Consider the following 18,469-nt stretch of genomic DNA (forward strand, 5'->3'; position numbering starts at 1 on the left):
TGGTAAATTGCAGTCGTAAAACATTTTTCACTTGTTTTTTACATTGTTTTCGCCATATAGGAATAGTAAATATATTAGTTTTAGTTCGAATTATTGCTAATTTGTAGTAAATTTACATAACAGGTTGGCTGATAAGTCCCCGGTCTAACAAAGAAAAACACATTTTTTTTTGTCAAAATTCGTTTTTATTATTCAACATAGCGATACAAAGATTATAACGACCTTCCAAATTTTTGATACCATTTTGGTAGTACTCCTTCGGCCTCAAAATATGCCTCAGTTTCGGCGATCATCTCGTCATTGCAGCCAAAATTTTTTCCCTGCGAGCATCCTTTTGAGGTCTGAGAACAAGAAAAAGTCGCTGGGGGCCAGATCTGGAGAATACGGTGGGTGGAGAAGCATTCGAAGCCCAATTCATCTCGATCAAACAAACGACAATGTACTAACGGAGATGCAAAAATCAGTACTGCTGCGTGCAACCACAATCATAAGAGAGACGTTAGGTTAATTGAGAATAAAGGATATAAATATCCCAACAGAGCGCAAACTTGGTCATAGACCCGGTGCGTAAATTCCAGCACAATGCTGAGAATGTCAAACTCTATAATAATATGATTTGCAGAGGAAAATGTAAACATATAATCACATATGTGGCACAATTCTTTTATTTCCAAGTTTGTGGCAAAATGTTAATCCTTTCACTACCGATGTCCACTTAGAAGGACATTTTCCCACTTAGTTTCGATTTATTTATCGATGTTATTTTAAAGCAGAGGCTTTAATTTAAATAAGCTATAAATATTTTCCATATTGGTGAGCACTACAATACATTTTTATAAACTTCTTTGACAATAAACGAAAAATACGAAAATTTGAGACAATTTTTCTACTGTATGTTTCTAGTAAATGGACATTTAGCTGATACTTCTACGGTATCTCTTTTGTATTTTTTCTCACACTGTGAAAGATGTTATAGGCCAAATAGCGCTTATTTTCGTAAGGCCATTTGGTCACAATTCAAGAATCAAGTTTTCAGAACAAGCTCATATATGTAGCTCTTGAAGTAATTGAGGTAGGTTCTCAAAATTACAATTTGTGTTTTACATGCTGTTAGTACAAGTAAAAACAGAAGGAAAATTAAAGTTTTTAATATTAGGTCTATTTCGGTAGTGAAAGGGTTAAGGAAATGCGAAGAAACCCATGTTCTGCAATCTAAAGAAGGTTAGGTTAGGTTAGGTGGCAGCCCGATGTATCAGGCTCACTTAGACTATTCAGTCCATTGTGATGCCACATTGGTAAACTTCTCTCTTATCACTGAGTGCTGCCCGATTCCATGTTAAGCTCAATGACAAGGGACCTCCTTTTATAGCCGAGTCCGAACGGCGTTCCACATTGCAGTGAAACCCTCAGAAATGTCACCAGCATTACTGACGTGGGATAATCTACCGCTGAAAAATTTTTCTGGTGTTCGGTCGAAGCAGGAATCGAACCCACGACCTTGCGTTTGCAAGGCGGGCATGCTAACCATTGCACCACGGTGGCTCCCAATCTAAAGAAAAACTACAGAATTTTAAAATACTTATAAAAAATCATGAAATTGTTCTTACATTATTTGGCCAATTATCTTTTGTTTACTATTGTAAGAGTTCAGAGCCAAGCTCCAAATTTGAGGAAGTAGGACTGCACGCAAAAGATTTGCCGCCTTTGATCTTCAAAATAGATATGCTTGAAGCACAACGTGTTTGAAAGTATATGTTACAGAAGCGATTGTTTTGAGGGTGTAGCAGTCACTTCAATGCTTCAAGTTCTCTTTATCCTTGAAACGCACCCCACGTATATCATCTTCCGCTGCTCCTGAACGACACAGATGTGTGCTCAATTGAACACTCTCTATTAATTGAACATTTGTAGATTAATTGCGTGCTGTGAGTTAAGAAATAAAACAAATAAATGTAAATTTTTATATATTTATTTCAATATGCTCCATTTGCAAGAATAAATAACCAATTGAGTAAATTTATAGGATTTATTCAGCTTTATGTTTTGTATCACTGATCAATCTCCAATTAAATAAAACGTATCAATTTGTTGCCAATAATTTCGGAAGATGTCACTTACACATGTCATTCCGAGGAAATATCCACAATTCCATAATTCATATTATTTATAAACTATTTTTGTTGTTTTTTGTAATTAGCTTCAACGTTGCGTTGTTTTAAGGAATATGCACATACATAAGTATTTAATTATTCCCATTTTACAGATGGGCTTTTTTGTTTTATAAGAAGTATTGTTATTATTGTTAAATTATGTTCTTTATTTCTTGAGTATTAGTACCATGTAATTTGATAAATTTTATTTATGTAGAATAACTAAATTACAACTAAATTAAAATTGATTTCACAACATTATTTGGATTTTTGTTTACTCTCAAAAACCTATTCCGCTCTTCAGTTATCAACGCATTATGATTTTCTTTTGTTTTTACAAATATTTTCATTCTCTTTAATTTAAAAAAATATCTAAGCAATATAATTAGATTTGATTACGAGCTAAAATATATTTGTAAGGTATATGCATGTATATACTATGTATTTTGATGTATAGTTAAAGCATTGCTATAAAGGGAGAATGATTTGAGAGAATTCTAAAATACAAATTCAATTTAAAATCATAATTAATTAGAGAATTGATCGCTCCGGCTATTGACACAGTCACGGTTGGTTTATACGGACACGATATACAATTCGGTTATTCAAAATAAATGAAAACAATTTTCAATATTCATATAAAAATATACAGAGTGGTAATTAGAATTAAGAAAACTACATCTTGGAATTCATATGTAATTTTTCTTTTGCTTAATTTCATAGTTAGTAACAGTAAAGTAGGATAATAGTGATGCTCATCTATTATTTTAGTTGCAATATTATATATTATTTGTTTTCTCATTTTTTGATAAAAATTGTCAACCATTTGTATATGATGGTATGATTGAAATGTATTGCTAGATTTTAAGCAATTTAGTTTTTATTTTCCATTCTTTGTTTTAGGTAAGCTATATCACGTTGTATGTTTGTTTCTTGTGTAAACTTCATTCTAATGCTATACAAAATAAAATTAATCATTTTTAATGTGAACCTTTATTGTAGGTTTAAAACATTAATATTGCAGGAATTTCTTTGTTTCTGGACCATGGTCAGTAGCTTTAAACACAATCATCTTCGTCAAAATCACCGGACTCTTCAATCGACCATTGTTGTTCCAAAGATCGTTCGCTATGAATATGATAGAAAAATAAACAGAGAAATAGAGTTTATTAGCTTTGAAGAAAAAAAACTAAAAGGTTTTGCAAAGGTTTCAGGAATTCATTCTCAATGATAATACAAGACACAAAACAATTAATGTATATTAGGTATTTTAATGTTGGAATGCGTTTCTATTATATGTATGTATATTAATGTTTGTAGTAATGTTTATATGGTGGATATGCAATGTAATTGGTAGTAGTGTGTAAATGCCAAGCCTTATACCGAAAGAAATGCATGGGTTAAATGAAGTGGAGTTTAGTGGAGAAATCCAAAATACCATCAGTAGAACTTCAAAGCCTTTTTTTGTAAGCTAATGATTTTGTTGACTGAGCGTGTTACATTTTATTTTTTTAAAGTGTCTATGTTTAGGTTTAACAGTGAAAACCCAAAAAAAATGTCAATATCAACTAATTGCTATTTGTTTTAAATTCTATAGAATACGATTATGCTTTCTCTCTTAGAATTTTTGGGTTTCACTATGAAACACTAACATAATAGCAACCTATGGCATGTCGTGTGCTTTATTTAATAAGCAATGCATATATTCATCTTCTATCTAAAAGATGTACTAAATTTTGTGTTTTTATTGTCTTTTAATATGTACATACTTGTGCCTTACAATACTTCAGTCAATGTAGTGCCTAAAAGTATGCTACGATTTACTGTTTATATAGAAATAATTTCAAACTATATAGTGGTGATATATAGATAGCGATGTAGTATTGCACTGTTTTAGTACATTTTCTTTTAAATATCTCAAATGCAAAACTATTTCAACTGTGATAAAACAATCCCTACCCAATAAACACAAAGATGAGAATTTTGCATATACAACAGCATACTGTGCTCAACATAAATTCCTTACAAATTTCTTGCTTTCAACATATTCTTCAATATATTTGAAGCATTGTTGGCAATGTAATCAATTTTACTGTTGAGGGCCATTTCTGTTTTTTTTTTCTTTTTTTTTAATTTTAAGTTAATTATTGAATATAAAAATATTTCCAATATTTGTGTTTATTGGGTATGGTCAAAACAAGTGGACTTGTAAATGCTTTATATTCAAGAAGTGGTGCAAAATAAAATTATGGAGACTGATAGAATGCAAATTTTTTGACCTAAGTTGAACTAATATAGGCCCAAAATTTTAGTTTTCTCTCAATTGTGCTATAAAACCGTTTTAATTTACGGTTTTAAAGGTACATCGGATTTTTATTTTAAGCAAATCGGTCTGAAAAAGCTTAAGACACATTATTATCACAATGGACTGAATAATCTAAATGAGCCTGAATCTTAATCGGGCTGCCACTTTAACCTTAAGACACGTATCAAAAATGAACCCTTTATGCGAATGTTTTATACTCATCTCCTGTATTCTTAAAGAAATAAAATCAAATTATGAATATGGTGAGTACGTGATAAGTTGTTTTGAGGACACTCCCGTTTCCGGCGTGGTAATCAGTGTTGCCAGTATTTTTGTGGCTCTTGTCACCAATAAAACAATATAGTCCAATACCCTATAGTAAGAATTATTTATGCAAAATGTCAGGACGATTTTTATTGGAAAATTAGGGCGAATTCAGTAATACACACTAGAAAAATCTATGAGTGTGACACAAACACTGTTCAAAAAAATATTGACTGACTACTTTCTAAAATAAAGAATGGAAACCTAACGTCAATAAGGTTTGGTTAACGCCATGTATTAACTACTCACAGGGTCGTAGTATAAATTTCAATATTTCACAATATAACGCCCCAATGAATCAGAATAAATGGCATCTATGATGACTTATGGAAAGGACGTTGGATTTCTTCTGTGGCGATGCTCAGAGAGGAGGTGAGACCGTTAATAGGAATCATAGCAAGACTTAATACTCTGAGAAAATGCATGGTAAGGATTGGATTAACGAATGATGATATTTGTAGATTGTGTCTGGAACCTAATTCTACGGAAGATTCCTACAATTTTCTATGCTAACAAGATACTGGGTTCTTATTTCTTTCAGACTATTACGAAACTGCAGTCTGAAAATTATTTTCGTTTTTATCAAGGCTTCTGAGTGGGAGACCTAGGCAAACCTGAGGAACATTACCCAATTATGATGGTATAAACCTTTACGGAATTGAACAGTCACGAAGAGGAAGAGAAAAGGAGTTTGAGGAACCGCAATAAGGTCTAAGTGTACACTGAATCCGTTTCCACGGATTGGTGTCATCCTCCATAGGTTAGTTTAGGTTAGGTTATGGAGGATGACACTAGGAATCCGAACTAGCGGATTTGTGTCCACTTAGACCATAGTGGGTCCATTGCGGTTCCTCAAACTTCTTTCCATCTTCCTCTTCGTGTCTGTCTCGCTCCGGCCGGAATGAGTCCATTCTATGATAATGTGTCCTTCGGATGCGCCTAGGTCCTCCACCCCGATGCCTTGATTAAGGCGTTGCAAGTCGGTCATAGTCTGAAAGAAATAAGAGCCCAGTATCTTGTTTCTTCTGAAAGATGGTGCTGGACACTGGCACAGGAAGTGAAATGAATCTTCCGTAGCCTCTGGTTCCAGACACCACCTACACATATCATCATTCGCTAGACCGATCCTTACCATGTGTTTTCCCAGAGTGTTGTGTCCTGTTATGATGCCTGTTATCGCCCTCACATCCTCTCTTTGCAATGACATCGTTAGATGGAACCTGGATGGAATCAGGTTCCATCTGATTCCATCCAGGTTCCATCTAACCTCTGCAAATTCCCACTAAACTTTAGCTGTTTCGATAAAAGTTCCCGTAGTCATGCAGTATCCTTTATAATACATAGTTCCTCTATCACCCGGATGAAATCGTTCCTTTTCGCCTTTCTTGTTTCCCTTTCGTACTCTCTCAGACATTCCTTATATTCATTCCATGACTGTTCTGTGCCGTTTTTCCTGGCCGCATTATATAATTTCTTAGATTTCTTCCTGATACTCATAAGATCCTTGTTCCACCAAGCTTGGTGATTGCTGTTTCGTGGCCGACTGATAGGGCATGATATGACAAAAGATCGTGACAGCCAGTGTTCCAAATCATTTGCTGCCTTTTCAATGTCGTCGGGCCCGATAAGCCTTCTGTCTTTACTCAAAGTCGGCGCGTCTACAAGATGGTGCCGGAATAACCTCCATAACCTAAATCCTAACCTGAGAAAAGTTCACAACTGTGGTATCACAATGGACTGAATAGTCTAAATAAGCCTGAAATTTAGGCTGCAACTATACCTAACCTATCCAAAACATATGAGATTATATGGACAAATAAACAAATCAATCAAAACTGAAATCAGATACCGTTTCGAAAAAAAAAATTGGGTAACCATGTCGTACGTCGGTTTTTGATGGGCCAGATTCAGTTCCCCCAAAACGAATGCTACGTGAAGTTAAAAACCAAGATCTAAATTGGCAGCCCGTTTGAATGTGCGTGAGACATTATTTTCTCTTTGTTGTCTTATTTCATTTAAACTCTAAAAGCCTAATACAGTAGGTAACGGACATAAGCACATCTCATATAAGAAAATTATGCATATAAGAAAGTCAATAAAAACACTATCCACTCTTTTTCTTATGAATAATAATTGCCTATAAAAAACGCATATAAGAAACAAAAATTGTGTATTTTACTGAGTTTCTTATATCTGTACAACTTTGATGTTCATTTGTTTAGTTAACCTGATTGATATGATGTGATAGTGGAAAGGTTATTATCTAACGAAACTAATTAATCGTTAGAGTTAAGCAAATTGTTTCTATGGTTGAAAGTATAAAAAACTTTAATAAACTTTAAACGAAACTATACGAAATAATTTATAATGATTCATATATTTATATTCAGAATGAACAATGTTACGTGAGTAACAAATAGAACAAGTTAATAGATTTTAGTATATTAGCTTTATTTTATAACTACAACACGTTAACTTTAATTATTGAAGCAAAATGTTATAAAACGGCGTTTATAACGCACTTTTTCAAGAAAAACTAAGTATAGTTGTTATAAAGATAATTATATGATAGATGAAAAGTATGAAATTTTTAACAAAGCTGCTGATGTTGAGATAAATTAACGCATTTTACAAAATGGAATAGAAGTTAGAGAACAAACAGTTACAGATAGAGAAACGATAGGCACTCATAATGTGTGTGTTTTCCAAAATGCCATTAACATTCAAATTGAAACCAAACATAACAAAATAAACATGAAAAAGAAAAATGTATTTATAGTTACTTTTATATTCTGTACGTAGTAAGTAGAAGTAAAACTTAGAAAATTCACTATAATTGCATAGTGCTGTTGCCTATCGTACGTAGTCGTAGTCGTTGTTGTTGCAAAAGTGAAATCGATTCAATTTTTTATAGTGTAATGACATTTTCCCTTTTGTAATATGTTACTTTATTTGCATTAATTTTACTTTATTGCCACAAATTTAACGGTTAATTGGTAAATCACTAAACCGATATTGCTGGTATATAAAATTATGTATTAGATATTATTGGAAATTTTTTTTTTTTGGTATGCATTTAGTGTTACTATCACCGTTTCGATAAGCCATTCGTTTTAATGTTTTTTTTTTTAAATATATTTTTACTTGTTAGTATATAAATTATTATTATTATTTAATATCGTTTATTGTTTATCGAAAAAGGCCATAGTTATAGTTGGGCAATATATTTTTTAATATTGGCCACTATAGCTTAGTTAACATTTCAAAAATTATAAAAGTTCGTTACAGATCTGATGAGATCCGCTTAGAGATCTGTCACCAGTAAACCCTCTGGTCATAATTGGCCACGTCGATAGAGAGATCTTGATTGTCTACAAAACGAAGGTAACAACGACAATAACAATAGCAAAATATTTTGAAAATAAATAAGGCGTGTTTTGTATTTGTTGGCGGTGTACAAAAGGGTTTGGATGTAATTTTTTTGTTTTTAGTGGAATATAATTCAAGAAAAGAAGAGAAAAATAAAATAAATAAATTAAATTACAATATTAAAATCATTATTATAAACAAAATAAAATCAATTCACATTTCAGTTAGGGAAACAAAAAATAAATAAATAAAAAAGTAATACGGAAAAAAACTCTACTCAAAACTGACTTCGATCTAGCTCACAATAATAATAAGTAATGATTCAATGATTTAATTGAAGTGCTATTTTTTCATTTTGAGGCATTTTACTATATATATATATAAAAATTTGTGAATATATGCATATAAGAAAGTAAAAGGAAAAGTTTTGAAACATTTACCACGAAATAAAATTAATAACATGTTTTCGTAATAATCATCGTTTTCCTCGCAGTCTTATTTTAAGAATTGTCAATCTATAGTTGTAATATAATAGATTTAAGTAAGACAAAATACATTTATTAATAATTGAAAATATTATATACATATATAACGTATATACTACTATCAATATACAGTCGACTCTCGATAATTTGACACTCGTTAATTTGAATATCTTGATTAATTATTGAAGCGGTCCCTTGAAAAAACTCGATAAATTGAAAGAAAACAGTACGAGTTTGACACTTTGGTAATTTGAAGCCGTATGAATGGCATGTTTCTCGCCAACATTCTATAATTTGAATTTCTGTTATTTTACTCTCTCTATTTTGAAGTCGGTGATTCCTCGGTTAACGATGACATGAAAAAGGAAAACGACGCAAAATCTTATTGTTTAGAATAACTGCTCCGAGCATAATAACCCCCTTAGATCACGTGAAATTGATATTTTTTCCACCCAGCACGACATCAAGGATACAGCCATTAGACCAAGGCATTATCCAGAACTTTAAAACTCTCTACCACAGAGAAATTGTTTATCTTGTGCTGGATAGCATTAAAAGAATGAAAAGGTGAATATAGCTGTTTTAGCCGCTGTAACGATGTTCGATAAGGCCTGGAAAAATGTCAACCCTAAGACTTTTAAAAATTGTTTTAATAAGTGCGGGTTTAGACAAACAGATAATGAGCCATAGTTATCAGAACTATCAATATATTCGAGTACGGACCCTGGGTGGGGACTTCTACCTAACTGTGGATATTTAACTTTCGATGATTTTGTTCAAGTTGATACTGACATCTGTGTTTATGGAATTCTTACTGATGCTGAACTTTTATATTTGGACAAAAACAAGGAGGAATATGAAGAAGACCAACCGCTGAATCCAGTCACATTGAGCAAGGCAAGGAAATTTATTAATAGCCTACGCTCCTACGCCCTTAGAACTGACACAAGTGACTAATTCTATTCAGCACTCATAACAATAGAAAATTCATTAGATAATGATAGATCGCCAACTCAGAATTAAATAACACATTTTTTTTTTTTTCAAAATAATATGAAGTAAAACTAATTTTCCTTATTTATTAATACTCTTTTTATTTTTTTATTTTATTTTATTTGAACTTTTTCGCTTTTCTCTCTCTCGATAATTTGAACTCTTATTATTTTGAAACACTTGGTAATTTGAACTTTTTCTCTTGTCCCTTGAGTTTCAAATTATCGAGAGTCGACTGTATTTTAATAGGTTTTATATACAAAGGTATATTATATAGCACTTATATTTTGGTTTTCATTTTGTCACTCGTTTTATTTCATTTAATATCGTTTCTTTTATCTATGATGAGCTCAAAAACCATGTGTTGTATGCAAATGTATACTAGAAACCTACCTTTTATACATGTAATAAACAGGCTTGTTTTTTAGCCCATCAGTACCGTTCTTTCTGGTGTTAGAGAAAAAATTACAAATGCATTAATTTTTTCCCAAATCACAATACATCTTTTGTTTTTTATATGACATTGTTACTATTTTTACTTTTTTCCTGTTCCTGTACATTTAACCAATAATTGAACTCTGAGAAGATTTTTAACATTTCTCTCTTTTACTACGAGGAACACAACTATTATGTGCGCGCAACAAAATTGCGAATTCAAAAGCCTGTATGTTATAATATATTCAAAGTAGAACGAGCACTCGTCTTGGCAGTGAGGGACAGTTTGCAAAGAACGAGTATACTCGTCCTTGGCAGCGAATGGGTTAATATAGTATTAAAGAAAAAATATTTTTTGTGCTTATAAACTATTTTGTCTTCAACATATTGTATAAAATCCTATAACCGCTATAAAAGAAAATACAACAGCTTTTCTATTCTAAAATCTCTTAAAATCAGCTTTAAAAATACTATTTTCAATCGGGAAATAATTTGATCCAATTAAGTTTTAATAGATATGGCTTCAATCAATATTTATATCTATTACATAAACAATTAAACAATTTGCTTCGATAAATTTTTAGGATTAGTTATGGTTTTCATATAAAATTAGCTCAATCAATGAATTTTTTAATTTAATGTAAATTCAATATAAATTTTAAATTTGATGCTTTAAAAATTCAGATTCAGATCAAAAAATCTCAAAAGGCATAAAATGAACGCAATACATAATTAATCTCTCTGTATAATTTCCGTTATTGATAATTACAATATTTATACATTGAACTCTATTGTAGTCGATTTATATTTATAGTTAATATTTCTGAAGAGATATTAGTGTCTTCATGTCAGTTTCTTATACCAATTGTTTGCTAGATCGAGTTTTTTTACTTTTCCCTTTCTAACACTTTATTCTAAATTAATATGTACCAATTGTCTTGTTTTAGTTACATTTTGTTAAACCAAAACCACAAAATCTATTTTTCGAAAACAAAACTATAAATCACCTTTACCTCCTAAACATATAAGCTGTGAATCGAATAAGTCGGATGAAAAGGAATCAAGGATTTCTTACCTCTCTGTTGGCATAGCCCCAACAACACCCAACTGTTGAGCTTGGGCCATACGTTTGGCTTCCTCTTTCTTGCGTCGATCCTCGGCGGCCGCCTTCATGGGATCGTATTTGGATCTACGTTTCCACATGGCCATTTCTGCTTCTTTTTGTTTAGATACTACTTATAAACAAACAAACAAAATATTATTTATTCCATACAATGTGAAACTATGCGCACAATTGTAAACATACCTGAGGCATCTCTTCTAACAGCTGAAGAAGCTCGCCCAGAACCACCACCTAGGGAAGTAGCACTGCTAGTCATTACCGAGCTAGTTGAACGTACTGAGCGATTGCTGGTTCGAGAAGGATCCGTTCGTGAAAGACCCATCGACGAGCTGCTGGGACTGCGTTTCATAATATCATTCGAATTGTTTGGAGTCTTAAGAGTACTTTTGGCATCATTTTTACGTAAGAACTGGTTACTTTGGGCGGGCTTATATTTCGATATATCTAAATAGCGTGGCGTGGCCCGTTGACTAGAAGTGGAACGTTGTGTTGCATTATTGGATGGTACATTGGCAGCTGTTTGTAAAAGTTGTTTCTTGGCTGAGGCCAATGAATTCGGAACTTGTTGGGCCAGCCGACTTAGACTAGTGTCCCGTGGCATAGACTGGCGTTGTGATGTCACACTGGACCGGGTGGTGGCACTTTTAACATTTCTTCGAGGTAACTCAGGAGTATTGGGGCATGCCATTACACCGCCTCCAGCTATTAACATCGCAGCCTTGGTTGGTGGAGCGGATTGGGGCTTTGCAGCAACCTTTTGTTTACTACGTTCGATACGCATCAACAAAGCTTTATTATACCGGGTATTGGATAGGGGGATACTATTCTCAGTTTCAATGTCATCATAGTATCCTGGTTCGTTAGTATCGTCACCACCACTGGAATAATATTCCTCTCCTGCCATATCATACTGATCATCTTCGTCGTTTATGTAATACTGTAAGTTATCATCGTAATCACTATAGGCCTGTCCGAAATTATTGCTACTGGCTGACTTCTTCATAGGATGTCCTGGCTGCATGGATGACTCTTGCGGAGGCACAGGACTAAGACCATAGCTATGTCGAGCCGCCGGGGGTGTATACAGGTTCTGGAAGTTGGGTCGACCTGCTCTTTGAGTAGCCGCTACACGGGCGGAAAATGAACTCGATCTTCTCAATGGTGACATCGATTCATCATTTGACTGGGCCGTAGGCGTTGTGGGTGACTGTATTTGTGGAGGAACACCTGCCTGAAGCACCCTACGATGGGGAGACCCATTTATACCCAAATTCCCATCGAATGAGTTCTTTCTCATTCTCATTTGCCTCAGCAAATATTCGCCACTGGTCAACAACTGTAATTGCTGTTCATTAATACTGCTCGTCATAAGATTCTGAGTGGCTTGTCTTTGTTGGCGTTGTGAGTTAAGACTATGTTGGGGACTGCAATCGGCAGCAGTACCCTCAGGTGAATACATGATATGTGAACGTGCAGAATGAGCTCGAGGAGAAGATGAATGTGAGGGTGATTTAATTGAATTTTTACGAGATAAATTTTGTTGCAGATTATTGATGGCTGCAGCGGTTTGCTGCAGATAATCCTCCTCATCGGGAGCCATTACATTCTGTAAGGAAGATCTTGTACGACTAGCACTTCGGGTTCGCCCCAGTGTATGGAGAGGAGAAGGTATTTTTGTTGGACTCTTTGGCGGTTTTGTACAGGAGCTGGCCAAAGAAGGATCGCTAGTATAATCACAGTCGCCATTACCCCCCGTTAGGCGATAACGCTCTGCCAATGTTCGATTGAGTTTAGCATTGAATTGCTTACAGTTTGCATTATATAGACTATCGTCCGTTAGGGAATCATTGCCTGTATCGGCACAGGTGTACGATCGCGTCATCAGCATATCGTTATTCACCTGTCTGGACCCAGTGCTGTGTCTATCACTTGCCAAACTACGGGCACGAGCATTGCGAGCCCACTCTTGTATCCAATCGTGTTTTGTTTGGGCCGTTTGCAAAACAGCAACTTCACTTAATTTTGATGGAGGCTGTGAACCCGTTGGCGTCTCTGGTGGAGTTTCTATTAGATTCCGCGTAGCCGCAAACTTTTGTGAAGCATCCTTTTGATTTGTGAAAACATTTAAACGGTATTCGGCCTTCTGATGATCGGTAAAACCACTAGCAAAGGATGGTGGTGTACAAGATGTTTTCAACTTTGTCTCATTGCTAACATATTCGGAACTATCAATTTGAGATGTCGAAAGGCCGCTGTGCCTTGATAGTTTTGGACGGGCATCAAGTGTTCGTTGTTTTGCTAGAACTCCGCTGGTTGTCACACTGGTAAAACAGCCGGTATCAGCCTCGTTGTCTTCGTCCTCATTGGACAATTTCGTCTTCATCATTTCCTGTTTGGCATCCATTTGTTTGGTAGCATTCATGTTCCTCAATACTCGTGACTTGATTTTCTCCAAATAAGCTCCAGCCGATTGATGGGAACCCATAATCAAATCGGACGGCGCCGTACTGGTTCGAGGCCTTGTTATATGTTGGGGTTCATCAGTATCATGATAATAATTGACCTCTAATACATTGTTGGACCTTTTCGATTCGATTGTTGCTCGTTGTTTCAGTGTTGGAGTATTGTCATCCAACTGTTTGGGACGGGATTTCGTTCTTCGCGCAGCCTCTGTTATAATTTGGCCATGCTTATCTATATTCATAATATCTTTTTGTTCTTCTGTATAGTTATCACCATCCAACGTATATGTGCCCGCTTCGCTGATGTCATCAGCGTCAGCATTGAGGTGTTTGAAGTCTGCTAGTGGTGGTTGAGGACACATAAAGTCGACCTGTTTTAATGCCAATTGCATAGCAGTGGATCTTGGTGTGAATTGCGTACGGTTTGCCACCATATTTGCAGCCCCTTTGGGGACATGTGCTGGCGTCGGTTTACTTGTAAGTTTCGTAGTTTTACGTGGAAGTGCTGATGGAGTCGTTGTAGGAACCGCTGATGATTGCATATGTTGATTTTGCGGACTGTTTTCATTTGTGCTTGAACGTGGTGACCAACTATGACGTTTTGCAGCATCACGTACACGGGACGTGCTACGATCACGCACACGCATTTTAACCTGTTGAAAAGAAAGCATATAATTGTTTACTTGTACATGTTGCAAAGGAAAATAAGAAATCAAGTTTTCCACAAGAAAGACAGCAGCACTGATTTTATTTAAATTTAAGTCAAGTATATCGTACTACAAACCGATTTGCCTTCTTTCCTTTCTAAATATTAAAAACAATCAATAGGCTAACAGGCCTAATAATAAAATCAACAGCCAACTTTACCTTGGCGACCATCGTCGAGAAAGTAAAGATGGAATATATCCGTCAAGATCTAGAAACTCCGAAACTTCCTATATCTTTTGAAATGGATATATGCAATGAGACATTGGAGTAAAGCCGGGTAAAACATTTCTAATGCTCTATCCAACAAAGGAAAAATATTCCATTCCAAGCTAGCAATATTTGATGGAGTTACATGGAGATTTGTTGTGACCAAATTCTCTCGGCATGATCCTTTCCGGTAGAATGGTCTGGCAAAAGATATCCATCGATAAAAGTTAAGGACTCAGACCACAGATCGTATACTTGATGTACAAGAAGTGATGTAGTCTTACCAATCTTACTGTATGGTGACAGGCATTCATTTGAATCACAGGCGAAATGTTGACTAATGATGCTATTATTCTAAGCACAGACTCCTGAACTACGTGATATGCGCTGTGTCACGCCACTACACATTTACAAAAATATTTCGGAATCAATCACCAAATTTATTGAACTAATTAACAAAAACAAGTATATACGGCCGTAAGTTCGGCCAGGCCGAAGCTTATGTACCCTCCATCATGGATTACGTAAAAACTTCTTCTAAACACTGCCATCCGCAATCGAATTACTTAAGTTGCGGTAACGCTTGCCGATGGCAAGGTATCTTAAAACCTCCTAACACCATCTTCTAAATTGTATGTAAGTCCATACGTGGTATATATTAAATCAAACCAGTAAGGAAAGTCTAAAGTCGGGCGGGGCCGACTATATTATACCCTGCACCACTTTGTAGATCTAAATTTACGATACCATATCACATCCGTCAAATGTGTTGGGGCTATATATAAAGGTTTGTCCCAAATACATACATTTAAATATCACTCGATCTGGACAGAATTTGATAGACTTCTACAAAATCTATAGACTCAAAATTTAAGTCGGCTAATGCACTAGGGTGGAACACAATGTTAGTAAAAAAAAATATGGGAAACATTTAAATCTGGAGCAATTTTAAGAAAACTTCGCAAAAGTTTATTTATGATTTATCGCTCGATATATATGCATTAGAAGTTAAGGAAAAATAGAGTAATTTTTACAACTTTTCGACTAAACAGTGGCGATTTTACATGGAAAATGTTGGTATTTTGACCATTTTTGTCGAAATCAGAAAAACATATATATGGGAGCTATATCTAAATCTGAACCGATTTCAACCAAATTTGGCACGCATAGCAACAATGCTAATTCAACCCCTTGTGCAAAATTTCAACTAAATCGGGGTTAAAAATTGGCCTCTATGGTCATATGAGTGTAAATCGGGCGAAAGCTATATATGGGTGCTATATCTAAATCTGAACCGATTTCAACCAAATTTAGCACGCATAGCTACAATGCTAATTCTACTCCCTGTGCAAAATTTCAACTAAATCGGAGCAAAAAATTGGCCTCTGTGGTCATATGAGTGTAAATCGGGCGAAAGCTATATATGGGAGCTATATCTAAATCTGAACCGATTTCAACCAAATTTGGCACGCATAGCTACAATGCTAATTCTACTCCCTGTGCAAAATTTCAACTAAATCGGAGCAAAAAATTGGCCTCTGTGGTCATATGAGTGTAAACCGGGCGAAAGCTATATATGGGAGCTATATCTAAATCTGAACCGATTTCAACCAAATTTGACACGCATAGCTACAATGCTAATTCTACTCCCTGTGCAAAATTTCAACTAAATCGGAGCAAAAAATTGGCCTCTGTGGGCAAATGAGTGTAAATCGGGTGAAAGCTATATATGGGAGCTATATCTAAATCTGAACCGATTTGGCTGATATTTTGCAAGTTTTTCGAGACTCATAAAATATTCGGATGTACGGAATTTGAGGAAGATCGGTTGATATACACGCCAATTATGACCAGATCGGCGAAAAATATATATGGCAGCTATATCTAAATCTGAACCGATTTTTTCCAAAATCAATAGGGATCGTCTTTGAGCCGAAACAGCACCCTATACCAAATTTTAGGACAATCGGACTAAAACTGCGAGCTGTACTTTGCACACAAAAATACATCAACAGACAGACGGACAGACAGACAGACAGACAGACAGACGGACATCGCTAAATCGACTCAGAATTTAATTCTAAGACGATCGGTATACTAAACGATGGGTCTCAGACTTTTCCTTCTTGGCGTTACATACAAATGCACAAACTTATTATACCCTGTACCACAGTAGTGGTGAAGGGTATAAAAAGATCGATCCAATACGTATATAATTCAGTTTGACAAAGTAGACATAAAATTTTGACAAAATTTTCTACAGAAATAAAATTTTAACAAAATTTTCTATAGAAATAAAATTTTCACAAAATTTTCTATAGAAATAAAAATTTTGACAAAATATTCTATAGAAAGAAAACTTTGACAAAAATTTCTACAGGAATAAAATTTTAACAAAATTTTCTATAGAAATAAACTTTTGACAAAATTTTCTATAGAAATAAAATCTTGGTAGATTATTTGTGGCTCGAGTGGCAACCATGATTATGAACCGAATAAAATTTGAACAAAATTTTCTATAGAAATAAAATTTTGACAAAATTTTCTATAGAAATAAAATTTTGAAAATGTTGAAAATTTTATTATGAACCGAATAAAATTTTAACAAAATTTTTCTCTAGAAATAAAATTTTGACAAAATTTTCGATAGAAATAACATTTTGACAAAATTTTCTATAGAAATAAAATTTTGGTAATTATTTTTGGCTCTAGTGGCAACCATGATTATGAACCGATATGGACCAATTTTTGTGTGATTGGACCAATTTTTCTATGGTTGTTAGCGACCATATACTAACACCACGTTCCTAATTTGAACCGGATCGGATGAATTTTGCTCCTCCAAGAGGCTGCGGAGGTCAAATCTGGAGAACGTTTTATATGGGGGCTATATATAATTATGGACCGATATGGACCAATTCTGGCACGGTTGTTAAAGATCATATACTAACACCATGTTACAAATTACAACCGGCTTGGATGAAATTTGCTTCTCTTGGAGACTTCGCAAGCCAAATCTGGGGATCGAATTATATGGGGGTTATATATAATTATGCACCGATGTGGACCAATTTTTGCATGATTGTTAGAGACCATATACCAACACCATGTATCAAATTTCAGCCGGATCGGATGAAATATGCTTCCCTTAGAGGCTCCACAAGCCAAATCTGGGGATCGGTTTATATGGGGGCTATATATAATTAAGGACCGATATGGACCAATTTTTGCATGGTTGTTAGAGACCATATACCAACATCATGTACCAAATTTCAGCCGGATCGGATGAAATTTTCTTCTCTTTGAGGCTCCGCAAGCCAAATCTGGGGATCGGTTTATATGGGGGCTGTATATAATTATGGACCGATGTGGACCAATTTTTGCATGGTTGTTAGAGAACATATACCAACACCATGTACCAAATTTCAGCCGGATCGGATGAAATTTGCTTTTCTTTTAGGCTCCGCAAGCAAAATCTGGGGATCGGTTTATATAGGGGCTATATATAATTATGGACCGATGTGGACCAATTTTTGCATGGTTATTAGAGACCATATACCAACACCATGTACCAAATTTCAGCCGGATCGGATGAAATTTGCTTCTCTTTTAGGCTCCGCAAGCCAAATCTGGGGATCGGTTTATGTGGGGGCTATATATAATTATGGATCGATGTGGACCAATTTTTGCATGGTTGTTAGAGAACATATACCAACACCATGTACCAAATTTCAGCCGGATCGGATGAAATTTGCTTTTCTTTTAGGCTCCGCAAGCAAAATCTGGGGATCGGTTTATATAGGGGCTATATATAATTATGGACCGATGTGGACCAATTTTTGCATGGTTATTAGAGACCATATACCAACACCATGTACCAAATTTCAGCCGGATCGGATGAAATTTGC

The 18,469-nt window shown here is 34.9% G+C and overlaps 1 protein-coding gene across 4 annotated transcripts in view; it reads right to left on the bottom strand.

Annotated features, from left to right (window-relative positions):
- Positions 1-1,953: 1,953 nt before the first annotated feature.
- Positions 1,954-18,469, bottom strand: part of LOC142234526 (uncharacterized) — a 58,077-nt gene continuing 41,561 nt past the window's right edge. For 2 of the 4 annotated variants that reach the window (XM_075305692.1, XM_075305693.1), the window contains exons 4-6: positions 11,368-14,299; positions 11,137-11,293; positions 1,954-3,278 (exon numbers count right to left, since the gene is read on the bottom strand). In XM_075305692.1, coding sequence (XP_075161807.1) covers positions 3,209-3,278; positions 11,137-11,293; positions 11,368-14,299 — 3,159 coding nt within the window. In that variant the 3' untranslated portion in view covers positions 1,954-3,208. Of the gene's footprint in view, positions 3,279-7,562; positions 8,151-8,588; positions 8,664-11,136; positions 11,294-11,367; positions 14,300-18,469 lie in introns of all 4 variants that reach the window. The other 2 variants (XR_012721637.1, XM_075305694.1) reach the window with 2 other exon arrangements.

The sequence above is a fragment of the Haematobia irritans genome, chromosome 4 (genome assembly GCF_050003625.1).
Source record: "Haematobia irritans isolate KBUSLIRL chromosome 4, ASM5000362v1, whole genome shotgun sequence".
NCBI lineage: Eukaryota > Metazoa > Arthropoda > Insecta > Diptera > Muscidae > Haematobia > Haematobia irritans.